Below are 17,235 nucleotides of genomic sequence, written 5' to 3' on the forward strand. Positions count from 1 at the left end.
ATAACACCACCATCCATGGAAATATTATTGTTGTTTAGCCGCCATCCATCCACCATCCATCAGATACATCCAAGAGTAGCGTAGCAGCACTTTGAGAGGCATTTGTTGAGCGGCTTTCGCTGTTGAATGAGTTGTTGGACGCGTTTCGATCAGCCCCACAGCACAGCCCCAAAACCAGAGACAGGGCCGACGCCGCCGGTTGTTGTCGATTGAGTCCGAAGCGTATCTTCGAGTGCGTTCCGTTCGTTCTGTTCCATCAGATACAAAAATTGAAATTGCAGCTGCCGCTTGGCTTGGGCTGTGGATTTTGCGCGCGTGTCGTGTGTCCATAAAAGATTATTTTTGTTGATGAAAATTGTTTTAGCCCCGTGTGTGGAAGTGTGAAAGTGAAATAGCTGAAACTCAGGCACTTGAATTTCATATAATTATTGTGTAGTGACTGCTTCAAACAGTAAAGTAAACCATTGGAAACGAAGCCAGAAATAACTGAAATATTGACAATCCACTCGAGTGAAAGACGTGGAAGGAAGGCGCGGCTGCATTCAACAAGAAAAACAAAAACCAGGGGAAGGAAGGCTCCCGTCCGTCCTTGAGCTCATAAATTAAACACCTGTTTTAGAGGAGAAACACGATACAGATACAGAGAAGGAGAGAGAATGAGAATTGAATGTAGAGAATACAGAATTGTATGGTGAAATAGAGGAAGATTTGAAGGAAGATACAAAGAAGAAGAGAGAAAGAACTGAAATTGAAAATTGTGAAATAGATAGAGAAAAATATATAGAATTGTTCACTGGATCTCTATGCAGAAGTGGAGATACATATATCGAGATCAACTTTCTACTAGAATCGCGTCTTTAAGAAACAACAAATATCTGAATGCTGCGATAGAGAAACAGTCGTATATCGAGAGAGAGAATTTCGCGTAAGCAAAAGCAAACAGTGAGAGAGAGAGAGGGGAAAAATAGAGAGAGAGAGACCAACAAAAATACGACAAGAGATATGAATAATTTCACAACCACAACTGCCGCCGCACCGCCTCCTGCCACAAAGGAATCCCTGCCCCGATCAGGACATGTTAATGAGGGTAAGCTTGGGTTAAAAATAAATTGCCTAAATGAGGGTAAGAGGGGACTAAGGAGAGAGAGAAAGAGAGGGAAACCCAATACCAAATTGGTTGAACATGAACAATTTCCAGCGAGGGATCTTAGATAATTGGGAATTGATTCGAGTTCGAGTTCGAGGGGTGTAACAGAGGGAAGAGATCTGAAAATTTCAGCTCTTCCAGAATTCCCTTACAACATATTCTACTCTTCCTGCTTCATCCCCCGCCTCTGAAATCCAAAACATCTTATGTTTGTTGTTCCCGGAACTATTCCCCCAAGATCCATCAGTCGACACTCGCCTTCAAGCTCTAATAAACCGCCACAATATTTAATGCAATTCCACGATGATTCAGATGTAAACAGAGTTGAATGTTATAGAGCACGTTTTACCGACACATTAATGGTATTCATATAATATTTTGCCACGACGTTTTGCCCCATATAGAACAGCGCTGCGCAATTGAATAAGTTCAAGTAAACCGCTATAACTTTTCAAAAAACTTACCAATTTTGATGAAGTAATTTTCATATAATATATTGATTAATTTTTAATGAATGAAGAAAGTTGACACGTACTTAGGACACACTTTTTTTTGTTTTCAGATACTTTCAAGAAAATGATTTACAGAAATGAGGGTAGATGGTTATAAATTACCTAATGCTATTATATGTAATGAAAGATTATTAGAACACGTTTTCTCGCCTCTGAACTTATTCGTAGAACAGTCATCATATATTCTACTAACCGGTTGAGGGTCTAAATCACATTTTCTCAACTCTTTTATGATGTAATCTCTGCACAATATTCCCCCATTTGCATATGAAAAATATGGATGGTTACAGCATGAAAACCCCTTACATTGAATAAGCCCTAATTGATTGAAATTTACGAAACGAAATGCCCCTGGAGGTTGTGCAAATCTCAAGCGACACAATTTTTTTTGTTATGTTAATGAAAATGAAAAACACAACAGCGTGGAATCAGATGAAAAAACTTTCTCGAGAGTCACAAGAAGGTTGCCGTGCTGCCTTTTTGGGGGGGCTTCCGACTTGAATTTGGCTTTTGAAAGTCTTCATGAGACGATAAACAGAAACAAAGACTGCCAGTCAGCGGCAGAAGCAGCAGCAACATCTGAGGAAACCACAGACCAACGACCGAAGACCGAAGACCGAGAGCGGACAGGGCTCCGAAGAAGAAATTTCAGTTGAAAAAAAAAAAAATAAACAAACACCGAGCTGTTATATAGTTTACTTTGAGAGCGATAGAGATGGAGAACGAGCAAGATCCCCTCTCCAACAGAAAGGGAAAATATCAACTATAGTTTGGTTGTATTTTTGTTTTCTTTTTTTTTTTGAGGTGCAAAAAATGATTGCCGCCAGCACTTTCCATTTAATGACTAGACATGCAAAAGGCAGGCATGGCAGAAGGCAAAGCGGAGCGTAGCAAACCATTTGTATTTGTATCTTTAAGATACACTTGCACCACAGCAGTACCGCAGCGTGTGCAATGGGCAACAGCTGACGCTGTGAGAGGGGATTGCCGCCGCTTCATTTGCGCCCAAGCACGCATGACAAAAGACCCCCACAAAGGCGGCAGGGCAGGGCAGCCCTCGGTTTTGGTTTCGGAATAGCCATCAGGCAGGGCAGGCCAGGCCTCCCGACTCAAACAGAAAACTTAACTGCTTGCTGGCCTCTTTTGATACCCCATAATCGGAGAGAGAACAGGGTTATACCAAACTGTGATATGACTCCAAATGATGGGCTTACTCCATCCATGGATAAACAGGAATCTGAGATCTGACTTTGATCTAAAAGGCTATAAAAGCTAGAGGAATAATAATTAGAAACATCTGACAGATAAAGTTTTCCACTTCGACAGAGATCTTTGAAGACCACTTGGTAATATTGCAACATTATCTATCATCGACCAATATTTCGAAGCTCATATACGTACTATAGTTATTACAACAGTCTGTCCAAATCGAAACACCCGGTATCTCCCAGTCCGTATACCTCCTGTATCGTTCCTTCTGTTTCTTTTTTTTCCTGCCCTGACTGACAAGTGGAGAGGGCTGTCAGTGGGGCAGGGAGAGATCTCTTGCAACAACCACAGCAGCAGTTGCATGACGAGCTGCCGGGCTCGATGCCTGAATGCAGTTTATTTCTTTCCTTCATTTTTGTTTTTTGCTGCCGCTGCATGCCAAGAATGATTCACTTGCCAGCAACGATGACAGGATGTGCAAGTGCCAGGAAAGGGGTCTTCTCCATTTGGATTTGGCTCTCAACATTTCTATGGTGGATAGCACTTAAAGGAAGCCCGTTGCCGGTTGCCCGATGGCTCTTCTCCTTCCTGAAACACTTTCTGTGGCTGCTTTGTCATGACTTGCCGTGGCCTATAAAACAGCTTTTAAAGATCCACAAAAATAATGGAGATTCTGGAGGAGAGTGTTGCACTGCCATCTGCTAAAAACTGATGGACTTTGTGAAAATATTTGCATAGACATTGGGGCAAAGTTTAGTGAGACTTTTAAGAAGAAAAAGACTTTTAGTCGTCGTCTTTTGGGTTATTTCTTTTTCATCTGCTTCAGACACCTACAACTTCAAGAAATATTGGTAGATATACATAAATATTAAAATTTTTAATCATTTTAATAGCGCTCAAAGCTGAGCCAATATTTAATCAAATATTACCATATATTTCGTTGTGCAAACAAATAAGCACATATTTGAGTACCCAGACGAATAATTTACAGCCAGATTATAGAGTAAATTCTACAGAAAATAACATACAATTATCCATCACCTAAATAGACTGACTTCCTCCTCATCAACATTAACCAAGAGAAAGCATGTCGTCGTCGTCGTCTAGCACAATTCATTTTTGTATTTTATTTTTTTTTTTGAGTAAACGCTTGAGATACTCGTATTTGCCATGGCTCTGAAAATTAAGCTAATTTTCTGGGATTCGTCTGTTACGGCCACACTCAAACAGACAATTATTGGCTATTCTCTTATGGCCATAACGAATGTCTGTGGTATTCATAAGCTCTTTTTTTCCCTGATGAGTGGGCCATTCAATCAATCAATGAAAACCGATACCCGCACCTGAACTTTGGCTTAACTCTTCAGTTCATTTGAATGAAATATCATTTGCCCCATCATCATCGTCATCATTGCCATGGTGCGGCATGGCTAAGGTCAATGTAAGGCAGGCTACATATATACATACAATATGTATGTACTCACACACTCGAGGGGCATGCACTCCGTGTATCTGTATCTGTCAGATGCAACATTCAAATAGTCAACATTGTTGGCGTTGCAGGCCACATTTCTGGTCGCCATCATCCCGCCATCGTTTGCCAGTGGCATGCATGTTCAACAACCTTGAGTCAGGTTTTTCCACTTTCGGCGCCGCGTCTTCATTGTTATACTCTTGCAAAGGGTATTATGATTATGAGGAGATGGTAGAAGATTCGATCTTCTCTGGGATGTTGCCAAAGATATAATAAATAGTAAGATGCTTATGGCTAATACATTTTTTGGGTACACGATTTTTTCAGGGTGTGTTGTTGCATTGTCTGCCTGCTTCTATGATAACTAGTCCCATAATTTGATAGATGAATCTTTGATCATATCCTTATTCGATTAGACTTTAAGATCTAATCACTTCTTCTTATAGTAATGCCCTTTAAGATTGGTAAATCAGCATTATTTGTATATTACAGAATGTAGACAATAATACGAAAATGTTGATATTTTAGTGTATCTTCAGCCTCGACTCTTCGCAGCTCTCGTTTCTTTCCTGCGTTTGTTGCAGTAGTCGCCTCTGTTGCACTCGTCGCTAATCAATGCAAGCGTCAACAACATTTTTCCCCTGCGCACATACGTGCACACACGATACTCGTACCTATATATTTTTTTTTTCCTGGCTATCGTAAGTTTTTCCCGTCAAACTGCTTTCTAATTTTGGCTTTTCCTTAGTTGTTTATAGTTTCTTCTCCTTTTTGTTCAGATTTTATGCATATGCAATGCATATCTCCATTTCCATATCCATATCCATTTCCATTTCCATTTTGGGGTTGTGTAACTCTTCACGCGATCAGGGAGCCATTCATGCATGGACAGCAATGTGAACTTGGCTGTTGCGGGTGCTCAACCAGAGAAACACTGAGAATCAGAGAAATGTGAAAGAGGTTCAGATAGAGAGAGAGAGGTGTGCAAAAGTATGGTCGAGAAGCCTGGCAAGTGCCAAAGGGCCAAGTCTCAACTTGACGGCTGGCAAAACTCTCGGCTCTGTGGGCTCTCTGGGCTCTGAACTGTAATCAAATGCCCAGCAAGGTTAATTGAATGAATGGCATCGAATTTGTTGAGGTTGCAGTTGCCCTACATGAAAGTTTATCCCAATTGATGGGCAGCAGTTGCCAATCAATTGTTCAGGGCCATAAATTGATTTAAACTCAATTGGGAGTTCTATAGAAGATTGCAGTTCATTTAAGATAAGTTTGACTACTTTCCTGAATTGGAATTTGCAATCCAATAATATAAAAACAATCGTGTTCAAAGCTTAACCCCTATTGCATTCTGTGAGTCTGTCTATAACTACTTTAAGACATATTAATATTATTATAAAAGAATGTTTTTCCTCTTAAATTCCTATGATGCATTTATCTCAAGTATTTCGGTCGTTTATTGTAGAACAAATGCATTTTCTCGGTGCTCTTTTCCTAGAAAATCTTTGAAAAGGAATTCCTGTAAGTTTCGTGTTACATATTCATGGAAGAGCATTAAAACGAACTTCTTTCCCTAGCATTTAAATTAAAGAATGTGTATCCATGTACATAAGATCCTATTGCATATTTTCAGCTAAAATTTATAAAGATTCTGAGCTTAAATATTAGATGAGAAAATTCTTAATAACATTTCATTACTCATACATGGAAGATTCTTCCATTTATAGTACCTCTTTCTCTACCAACCTTTCGATCAGCCTTCCACACAGCTGACTGACTTCTTTTGAATCCCCCAACCCCCTACCACCTGATCAGACTCCAACATTGTCCAAATTCTCGGAAAGCCAAAACCCAATGACGCATGTACTGGCTGACTGACGACATTGCTGACTTACTAACCCGTTCCCAGATCGCTTTTTGCTTTGGTCAAGTCAATAAAATACTGTTTTGGTGACCCACATTGCACCACCACCATCACCACCACAGTCGTCGGCTCACTCCACTCCCATTGTAGTGCGAATTTTGTGGGCTGTGGCAAAGGTTAACTGTTCTTTTTTTTTGGCGAAAACCCGTTCCGTGCCTGGCCCTAACAGTATACTATATATTACCACCAACGAATAAATCAGCTGTCACTGAAGTCCGGGCCAGAACTCTCAATGAGAGGCTTCGAGAACAGGAAATCGAAAGAATCGAAATTCCGAATTTGTAGCGCGATTCGATTCGTATGACATAAAGAACCATAATTTTTCCCTAGACATATTTGCAACACAATTTGTTTTACTGCTGCGACTGTGACCATTCCATTTCCTCTCCCATTTCCACTTCCATTTCCATCCAACATAAAGCGCAGAGCGAAGCAATATTTAACGGCCAGCGTATGGAGTACAGTAAGTCAATTTCAACACAAATTTTCTTTGTTTTTTTCCCTTCTTGTTTTTTTTTTTGTTTTTGCCTGTTGCCTGTTGTGCATAATAAAAAGCTGCGCTTTGTCGGGGGCATTATAAGGCAAAAGCGCAGAGAGACGCAAGAACAACAAGAAACTTACACTCACACATGCGCTTATATGTGTTATACCCGTAGTGTACTAGCACTCGTCTCGTTCGAGACTTTGTAAGCAATATGCTGAAAGCACAATTCTCGTATAACACAACAGGAGGAGGAGGGATAAGTTTCTTGCCTGCCGAAGCATTGGGTACCCTAGAAAAGCAAACAGAAACATTAGTTCTATGGAACTTCTTAGGTATTTGAGTATTGAACGTAGAAAAGAAGAACCTAGAACCTTGAAGAAATAACTAGCTGATATCCATTGAATATTCCTTTTTATTACCGATCAGTTCTATAGCAGCCATTGTGTGGAATTTTCAGGAAATATTTTTATATTTTTTAACTTTTTATAGAAAACATCTGAGCAATTATTTCCATATCTGACCTTCCCTAAGCTGACATATTACATTCCTTAAATCATATTTTACTTTTCCCTTTTAAAAACATGATTTACGACCCTTTGTTTTTATGGCAGATATACATAAAATATATTCCTAGAGTAAACCCATTTGATATGGCTTTTGCAATAGTTATTGAGCGCCAAATAATATATTTATTATACGACTATAAATTTGTGTGATTTGCTGCCTTCATTCCCACAAACAAGACTTGATTTAAGACTTGAATTTTACTGCAGAAATGACAGTTACTCGTATAACATATTTAAGTGATATGGTTATTAAACAAAAAAATTTATTTGAATTACCTAAGCCGCCAAAAATGCTTATCTAAGCTTCAATTATTTTAATTAAAAATCAAATAAGATTTTAGTAGTATTTCTTTGGACCACAAGATACATATATATGAATTTTCTTAGATTTTCTAGACTTGAAACATTTTTTTGATACCACTTAAAACACATTTAAAGATCAATCGTGCCTATGAAAACTCTATGATATAGTGAAAGGCTCTGACTTATAAAAGAGCAATGCTAACAAATTTTAAATGAATATCCATACATCAAAGCAGCCATAATGCAAACAGACAGACAATCCCCACCCTATTGATTGATTTGTTGTCGTAAATGCCTGTCTGCATTACAGATTCAATGCAAACTAGTGGCTAAAATTACCATACATTCGTCTAGGGTATAGACCGTGTTAAGAGAAGGGAGTTCCGGTGCAACATGGGAGGTAGGAGGCAGTGGTAGAGTACGGGCAGAGCAACCTGAGCTGAGCAATCAGGCCGAACCACTCAGCACCACCGAGCACAGGCCGAGCAAGCACAAAATGCAAAAATAAAGAAGAAAAAGATACTTTGTGTTTCAGTTTATGCACCGGCACAAGATACAATTTTCGTTGTTGTTGTTTTTGTATTCTTTCATGCCCATGCATATAAAGAGGATTCTCTTAGGTGCATACTTGTATATGTTTATTTATGTGTACTATACCTCTGTATATGTATATCTGTGTTTATGTGCAGTCGGAAATCAAACAACTAAATTGATTATGTCTGCCAGTTTGACGCCTCAGCAGTTCTGTATTTTCCGCTCTTCTGTGCCTCTCTGTGCTTCTGCTTTTCAGAATTCCATTATGGCGAGGGGGTACTGCTGCAGTTTCAGTTCAAATTGCAGTTAATTAAGTGAAATCGCCTCTAAATGCATTAGTCAGGAGGGTAGAGACCCCGACGAGCCTGACCCATAATTCATTCTGAGTGGAAATGTTCTAATTGCATTTGCCATTGCCCTCCGAGACAGAGCGTTGAAATCTACGGTCAGAGTTCAACTAATTGCCAGTTGACAGTTTTTGAGTCGAAGAACCTTTAAATTAAAGCAGAGATCCCCCATGGGGGATCTGAGCTTGCAGATAAGGAAATTATGAAATGGGGGTTCTAAAAAAAAGAAAGAAGGAAGGAATGAAATGAAATGCGATTGTGGGAAATTTAGTAAAGTTTAGCGAGGAAACAATGTCCATAAAAAGATTATGGAAGTGGAAAAGTTTAGATCAGAAGTGAAGATATGACTTTCCACATAAAGTTAATGAAACTAAGAAATGAACGACTGAATGAAATCGAATGATAATAAAGCAACTGCAGTTGGCGATTAGATTACTTTCGAATTTTTGAAAGTAAGGGGAGCCCATTTGTTCTGCAGAATGATTTTCAAAACATTAAATAAAACTTAAAAAAAAACTTATGTAAATATTCTTAAACCTAAATGTAGAGCCTCTTCTGACACTTGAAGCAGCTTTAAGCCTTAAGAACACGAACAAATTTCCTGTTGTCAATCAAAAAACTTCCATTGTAGGAGTCTCTGCCTAGATACCAAACATTTCCCTATCAATCCGATAACAAGACAAGACACACTCAAAATACCAAATACAAACACCAGCAGGGTGCAACAGTGACACTAATAGAGAGAGAGAGAGAGAGATAGAGAGAGAGAGATTCCCCAACTAAATGAAATGATAAATGACAGACACCGAAACCCGTCTACGCATCCAATTGCTGGGAATCGTCCCCTGACAGACTTACATATAAAAACCAACTCGAAACGAGATTCTACACGCACACAATTAAGAGTAAATTTTGTACCACGCTTTCGCTTATCAACGACCGGAGAGGAGATCGCTCTACGGTTGGTTAAATCGATCAAAATGTACCCCCACCAGAGAAACATTACATCTTCAATGGAATTTCTTTGTTTTGAGCCGAGGTCTGTCCCCAATTCGAATGCATCTCGGACGTGACTCATCGTGTTTCAGTGCCCCTCAAGTGGGGCATACAGATTCTTTTTTATGGTCTTGCGGGGCTTCATTAGACTCGGTTGGTTATTCGATAGGGCTGTGCATTAAATACGAAGGTATATCACTTGGCATTAGATACTGTAATTAAGCGCATCAGAGGTGGCCATAACATACCATAAAGAAAGGTGATTCAACAGAGATTTATTTTTTTTTTTCATTTCCGCAGTGTGCAAGGAGTGGCTCGTGCGTGAGGACGGCGCCTTGGCCTACAAGCTGCAGTCCCAAGAGAGTAAGAACAGAACCCATTAGAGATCTAATCTAACCAAATATATGGCTACTAACGATGAATATGATTTGCCCTTTAGTTAATGACTTCTACAAGGGAAATCGCTATAGGAATGGCATGGTGCGAGAGGATTTCCCCACAGCCCTGCACGAACAGATCAAGGAGAAGGAGCAGGCCCAGCGTCAGGTGGAGGCCTACAGGCGACGACTCACAGAACAGTAAGAACACAACAGTTTCCCTGATTTAATTTAATAATCACTGAATTTCTTTCAGAGAGGAGCATGACAAGCGTGTGGCCAAAGAAATTGCTGACAAGCTGGAGCGTGATCTGCAAGAACAGCAGCAAAAGGAGCTACAACAAAGTGAGATAATTGCCAAGAAAATGCAGGTGAGAACAGATCAAGTCCCTCGGGGTTTTTTGGACTCCTCTAAGACATTTACTGAATTACAGGAAATCTATGTTAATCTGCCACCTGTGCCACCGCCTGCCACACGCGACAAAAGCCACCGTCCACCGCCGCGTCCAGCCAAAGCAAGTATACACCTGCAAAATCAGCAGCCACATCATCAGACCAATGGCCATCCAGAGCCGTGCACTTCACAACAGGCTAGATATCAGAGTCAGCAGCAGCAGCAACAGCAGCAGCTGCCACAACCATTGAAGCTGCAACAGCAACATTTCTCACAGACCGACAACTATGTAGGATTATCGCTTATACCAAATATTGTAGATATGCCAGTGGCAGCACCACAATGCACCACCCCCAGTAGACATGCACAGGCACAGAATCATCAGCTGTTGGTGAGTGATGCCACCACATCATTGCCACAGCAGCAGCAACAGCAGCAACATCAGTCACGTTTTCAGTATCCATCATCGCCGGCACGTCGACATGCATATGAGCCATCATCATCATCCAACATACCCAGCACTACCACTTCATCCATAACTCAGCACTCACCCACACACCTCCCTGTAGAGGCGGCTGACATCGACGATCTGGTGGACTATGCCGATGTTGCCGACAGCATACGCAACTACAACATAATAGCCCCCGAAGAAGAGGCAGCAGCCATTACACCAGCACCACCCCCACCAAATTCAGTCGATGCTGCAGCTGCAACACCTTTACAGCTGAAGCAGCGATCACCCTCACATGAGAATCTCCTAAGAACCGAACCCAAATTTCAGAAACTGTCGCCAGAGAAATACGATCAGCTGGTGGGGAACTTTGGCCTGGGTGCCGGTGCGGGGGCCGTTGCAGGTGCCGGTGCAGCCAAGGCAGCCGAGCGACATATGCAACAGCATGCGGATGATATTGAGCTCTATGTGGATCCCTGTGACTATGCGAGCCTGCGGGAGATCGGTCTGCCCATGGAGGAGATTCAGGAGATGAGCAAGAAGCTTAAGCAGGAACAAAAAGATGAGGTATATTTGAAATATTTATACAAGTCACAATGTGGCTTATATTCTTACGTTTCTTTTAGTTGCTGGCACGTCGCTTGCAGGCCATTGAATCCAAGGATTGTGTGCGTCAGGAGCAGCGGGATCGTATGCTGGCCATTGAGGCACAGGACAAAGAACTAGCCAAAATGCTCCAGGAGAGGGTATGATATCACAGCACTTCCTACAATTAGGAGTATTCCTTAACAAATCCTATGCTATTTTTCCAGGAGAAAGCCAAAGCCAAGCGGGCCAAGGAGAAGGCTCGTCTGCGCAAAAATCAACAAAAAGAAGCTGCCTGCGGAGGTGGTACCACCTCCACCAATGGCAGTCTCCTATGCGGCACAAACTCACATTGTGGGCCGCTGCTGCCGCTACCCCAAGACTGCCTTTCCAGCACTGCCGACATCGATGTGGAGGCCTATTCTAATCCCATAGATGTCCTCAACAGCAGCCGCGAGCAGCGACAGCCCAATGGAACCCTGACCAATGGCAGCCTCACCCGGGAGGGAGGCTCCTCAAATCACAGTTCCATGCAGCGACAGCAGCAAAGGAGTCTCGGGGCACCCCCTCGCGGGGAAGACGACATCTACACACTGCCAGTCGATAATTGTAGGCCTGGCCAAAGGCCCGTATCCCTGCACATGGCAGCGGAGACAGTGCAGCAGCTGCAGGCCAATAATTCCATGACGCGGTACGTTTATAAAATAATCTAATAGATTGTATATGTAACTAAAATAATACCTCATTAGATCCGAACACTATGGTTCCGAGGCCGGCTCCCATGACAGTTCCCTGCACAGCGGCCATCATGATATATCGCCACACATCAGATACTCCAAATCGGGCAATTTTGGTATATATGTATTTAAACGATCCGCTCGAACGTTTCATTCTATATATTAATGTGTTGCATTCCTAATTGCAGATCAAAGTGCCAGTCCCACGCCGCCTTACATGCCAATTCAGGGTACGCGAAGATCAAATTCAAGTGAAGATCGTAAGAAAAAATCCAAGGACAACAAGTGCACGCATCAGTGAGCCTTCGGCCTAAGCTCCAATCCAATCCAATCAATCCAATACATCTATATCGTATATCTTTATACCTTTTTGTACTCTCTAGACAATTAAATTGTTCAGATTAAAGTCGACTATGTTTCATGAATTTATTCACATCTCACATCTCTAGTACTTAGAATGTAGTTCATATCGTAGTTAAGCCAATTTTAAATCATATTTTGTTTTATATGTGTGGTTTCAGAGAGAATATTTGCCCATCTTTGGGCTAACAATAAATATTTTGTTATTAAGTATATATCTGGAGCGTCTTTTGAATGATTTTTGAGGGGAACTAGTGGAAATATATGTATAATGTATCAATATTATTCCTTATGATAGAACATAGATCTAGAATTTGCGATATGTGTTTCATAAAGGATTCTATGAACTATTTTATCTACAAATCAAAGATATTTTAGGACTAATCGTAAAACGAGTTCAATACTTCTTGAGCTTAGAGCTAATACATATAAGATTAAAGTAAATCCCAATGGAATGAATATTCTTGACTGCCAAAAGATGTGAAGAAGGGCATTTTGTGTTTAAAGAATATTAAAATTTTGGTCATAAAGAAGATTATTCCGAGTCAATCAAAGAAACAATCATTTTCTGTGAATGTCTCAGAGTTTTCATCACTCTTTAAGAAGAATACTTAAAAACTATATAAGATGGGCATCCTAGGACATTTTATGCCAAATAAAAAGAACTTCCTCTGTGGGTTGATTGATGTGTACTGTGTATGGAACATGTAATGGAAGTATGGAACTTTATCCGTTAGTAATTCTAGCTTTGAGGCGTGCTCTCTCAACCAATACTTGAGTTTTTCTAGCAGTTGGCAGATCTTTTTTATCCAGTCCTGTGTTTCTTCTGTCTGTGGGTTAAAGAAGTATAGTATTAATACAAAAACCGCAAAGTTCCGAATACTTCACAATACCTTTACCAGTAGTTACAGCAAACCTTTAGTTACCCTTTTAGTAATCTGTGAATATTCATATCCATATTCGTATCCAAAAAATTCTGCATTTCTCTGTGGGCTGAATGTTACATTACAAGAAATTCCACAGCATTCGAATACTTGTGCATCAATTTTCAATAAATATGTACCTCCATAAGAATGTCTTATTACTTTTTTACCCATACTCACATCCGGATTCTTCTGTAATCATTCAGTTTTTGCATTTTTGCTTTTCTTTTTGCTTTTTTTTTGTATAACATCAGCAAGTTTGCGTCCAATACCGGAGATCAAAACTTGTGAAACTGGTATTAAAAGTCACAAGTTAGGGTCTCAGGGAATCAGCCATACAAACATTTGCACATGTCACTCATACCAATACTCGGGACTACTCGGATACTTGGATACTCGGACGTTTATGCAAATACAATAATCTCAGATGCAGACGCAGATGCAGATGCAGACGCAATTCGACATTCGCATCGATTCCAATTTCAAGAACAATTCGCGCATTACTTCGCATTTCGCAGCACCACTTTTGTATTTCTTTTCGGTTTGTATATTTTTTTGGTTCCACACTTTGTTCGGAGCTGGGGGGGGCGTACGGGAGCTGTTCGGGGCGGGGGGCTGGGCTGTTCAAATGAGGCTTATAGTCAAGCAAAGAAAGCTAGCACATTGTATAGTACGATCTGAAGTACTACTATACAACCTACTACCTCAATTTGCCAGAGAGAAAAAGGTCCTTGGTGCTGGTCCTTTTTGTTGGGCTTATGGTTTGCGGTTTTAGGATTCTTTGGGTTTATTCGGTTTTGTGGTTAAACAAATTTTTGCCAAAAACATAAAAGTAACAAAATGGTGACAAATTATATGGAGTATGTAATGGGATCTTTTGGTTTCGTTCTAAAGAATATCAGGTACTAAAGAAAATACTTTAAAGATGAAAACTATTTGCTTGTTCTCACGAAATGTTCTTATGAATTGAATAAATTCTAATCTTTTCAGTCATTTAATATTGATTTTTAAATATTTGTTCATTTAGTTTATATTGATTAAATCACACTTTTCGATGGATTTGAATAATTTATAGTAAATGATCAATAAATGATGATTCATTTAAGTTCTCTAGATGGTTAATGGGACTTATATTTCTATGGAAATTTTATGTTTTCCATTGATTCATTAATGCACCATTTAAGAATATTTTCAGCCAATCTTTACATTATTTATTTAACGCTCACTTGATTATTCCATCGTTAGTTTAAGTTTAAGTTTTCTGGCACTGCACTGATTGTCAATACATTTAAGTATATTCCTTTTATAATTAATACTGCATTTATTTTTTAAATTTATTCTTTCCATTTAACCTTGTCCTTTATACTCGATGAATATTGAAATTCCTCAACGATTAACAATTTCCTATGCGATGTGTTGGTATTTCCATTATCCTTCAATTTGTATGCAAAAGGTATGTTTTTCGAAAATTTGTGATAAATTTTGTTGCCAAAAACCAGTTGTTTGCATTGACAGACTCCCATAATGCCGGTCTTGTAACAGATATAAAACAGCACAAGTTCGGAATTACGGGTTTCTGTTAATGGTCCATATATAAGTATGCACCATTTTGTTTCTCTGTTTTATTGTTTTATAAACTTTTTTATCCATTTATCCATCTGAAATCGGAGGATGAAGAGGAGACAAAACAACCCTCTTTGGGGTGGAAGAACGTGTTTAATCCATTTAGTATTTGATAAAGTTGTGAAATTCCTTTCTGGAGCGGCAGAAGTTCCTCTTTTGTTCCTCCTTTGTCTGCAAAAATTTTAGATTTTTAGAGATATTTTGCACAATATATTTATTGATATAATTACGACTCCATAATCTCCATATATTATTCTTGGTTTTGGGAATTATTTATTTCTATTCCTACTTCTTTGTATCCAAGTTTCATCCTACATCTTTGCATTCCATTCCATTCCTGTCCTTCCTCTTTATAATCTGCAAATAAAAAAAAAATATATTTATATAAACATTTAAGTACAAAAATCGAAACGTTTCGTTCTGATTGCAAAAAGCAATTCCACTCGATTTGGCCTAATCCTCAATAGATTTTGTCTCTGGCCACGTAAGCCGATCGCCTCGCTGCAGTTCAATTCAATTTGCAACAAAGGAAAAGCCGACAGAGAGACAGAGAAAAGCAGAGAGGCAACACTCAGAGCGAACGAGAGAGAGAATCGGAGAGGAAAAATTGCATTACATATTCATCTTTAAGCACAGACACTCAGCAAAAAAAAGACCATAGTTATGGCTGTATGGTATATAGGGTTATAGATGGGATTATATACATAGAGATGGTATATATGGTGATGGAGTTGTATGGGTTGCAGCTTTCTTGAACGGCATCAAACTGAAACTGAAGCTGAAGCTGTGGCAGTAGCTGGAAACGGAGGCAGACAACTCTGAGGCAGAGGCAGAGACTGAGTCTTTGAGGCTCTGTAGAGGTTCAACTTCAACTATGTTCGTGGCAGAGGCAACGGCAGAGGCAACGGCAACGGCAACGGCGACTTCGACTGTATCTATCGAGTGTTTTGGCCACTGGCTTGTTGTGCCTGCTGCCTGGTGTGTGCCCCATGTTGCAGCCTTCGCGTACTACATATGTACAATGACGCTGCGATGCCAGTGCCATTGCCATGCGATTCCATGCGATACGATCCGATGCGATGCTATGCTTGCCGTCTTCACCCATTGGCCCTGCCACTTTGCCACATGTTTGCAATGCTTCTTTTAGTGGTAGCAGCAGCAGCACCACCAGCACCAGAACCAGCACTCTCTCATACACGTGCACGTGTGTGTGCGGAGAAGGGGTCTGCCACTGGGACTCCGTTTGCGACTGGGACTGGGTCTGGGTCTCTGTCTCTGTCTGGAGAGCAGCAGCAGCAGTTCGTTGGCTGTACCTATTTTCGCGTATTCCGGCCCAGGACCTGCCTCAACAATTTCAGCACAGACAGCCATCGACTGCACACACACACACACTCTCACAGGCAGAAGACAGAGAATGACAGAGAGAGAGAGGGCTGCTTTCTGGTTTCCTTCCTTATTTTGCTGCCAGCGTTGACGTCGCTTAAAAACCGGTAACTGAATGCTGCTGCTGTTGCTGCCTCTGCCACCAGTCACTGCCACTGCCACTGCCATCGCCTCTGCCAAAGCTCTGCTGCAGCTGCTGCTGCAAAAGTTTTTTGTTTGCCAATTACTGCTGCCCCTGCAACTCGTTCGTTTTCTCTCTCTTTGGGTATCGGCCTCTCTTTACCTTTAACTCTTTCTCTTGTTTGATTGTTGCCTTGTACTCTTTCTCTCTCACTCATGCTCTTTGTGTTTTTGTGTGCAACTTTTGTTTACTTTTCCCCGTGGAGGCTTTTACTATATTTAACATAAATATTTTCTGAATGAAAGCAGCAGACGGAAGGCATTGGGAAAGCCTTTGGGAAACGAAAGATTTCTGGTGCACTAGCTGTTGAATTTATTCTAGGGATTGTGCTCCAAAGTCTAGATATTGGCGCTCTAGAGACCCATACAGATACAAAAATATTAACCATAAAATCGATGCTAATCGGAGAACCTTTATAGCTTTCGAAACCCTTCTTTCTTTGCCCGAAAAACCGCTTTTAATGGCTATATACAAATATTAATCATACGCCATGTTCAACATTGCTATTTCAATATTTAAAATCTCTTGCAATATTTAAATTGATTTTTGTATGTGCAAGAATCAATCATAGGCCGTGTGCGCCAACCTCCTACCCCTGTGTTTGTCCTGGCGCTCATTAATCATAAATGCATGAATTTTCATTTTCCGAATGACCAAGGCTTCTGCGGCGGAATGGAAGATGCAATGATCTGGAAATTGTTTGCTTTTCCTTTAGTTGCTCTGCTTTT

General features: G+C 40.4%; 1 protein-coding gene and 1 long non-coding RNA gene across 8 annotated transcripts in view; one reads left to right on the forward strand and one right to left on the reverse strand.

The window, feature by feature from the left end:
• On the forward strand, window positions 1-12,443 carry LOC108163539. 2 transcript variants are annotated; one of them, XM_017298895.2, is made up of 9 exons: window positions 1-1,087; window positions 9,794-9,856; window positions 9,933-10,071; window positions 10,127-10,241; window positions 10,305-11,282; window positions 11,342-11,461; window positions 11,528-11,991; window positions 12,050-12,161; window positions 12,226-12,443. In XM_017298895.2, exons 1-9 carry the CDS (start codon window positions 1,003-1,005, stop codon window positions 12,349-12,351), a joined length of 2,202 nt encoding a protein of 733 aa, XP_017154384.1. In that variant the 5' UTR covers window positions 1-1,002; the 3' UTR covers window positions 12,352-12,443. The 2 variants fall into 2 exon arrangements, with proteins under 2 accessions (XP_017154384.1, XP_017154385.1); XM_017298896.2 differs by having other exon boundaries at window positions 5-1,087; window positions 12,050-12,153.
• The window catches only part of LOC117189045, a 23,462-nt gene continuing 18,579 nt past the window's right edge, over window positions 12,353-17,235 (reverse strand). For 5 of the 6 annotated variants that reach the window (XR_004473097.1, XR_004473094.1, XR_004473096.1 and 2 more), the window contains 2 exons: window positions 15,174-15,300; window positions 12,353-15,114 (listed from right to left, as the gene is read on the reverse strand). This is a non-coding gene — a long non-coding RNA (uncharacterized LOC117189045). The remainder of the gene's footprint in view (window positions 15,115-15,173; window positions 15,301-17,235) is intronic. The other variant, XR_004473095.1, reaches the window with a different exon arrangement.

Source organism: Drosophila miranda, chromosome 4 (assembly GCF_003369915.1).
Source record: "Drosophila miranda strain MSH22 chromosome 4, D.miranda_PacBio2.1, whole genome shotgun sequence".
Taxonomy (NCBI): domain Eukaryota; kingdom Metazoa; phylum Arthropoda; class Insecta; order Diptera; family Drosophilidae; genus Drosophila; species Drosophila miranda.

Excerpts from the sequence above, each read along its gene's own strand:
- LOC108163539 (XM_017298895.2), top strand. The coding sequence starts at position 1,003 with ATGAATAATTTCACAACCACAACTGCCGCCGCACCGCCTCCTGCCACA. Across the intron at positions 11,283-11,341 it reads AGCAGGAACAAAAAGATGAG|TTGCTGGCACGTCGCTTGCA; the intron begins GTATATTTGAAA and ends CGTTTCTTTTAG. Across the intron at positions 12,162-12,225 it reads CGGGCAATTTTGGTATATAT|ATCAAAGTGCCAGTCCCACG; the intron begins GTATTTAAACGA and ends TCCTAATTGCAG.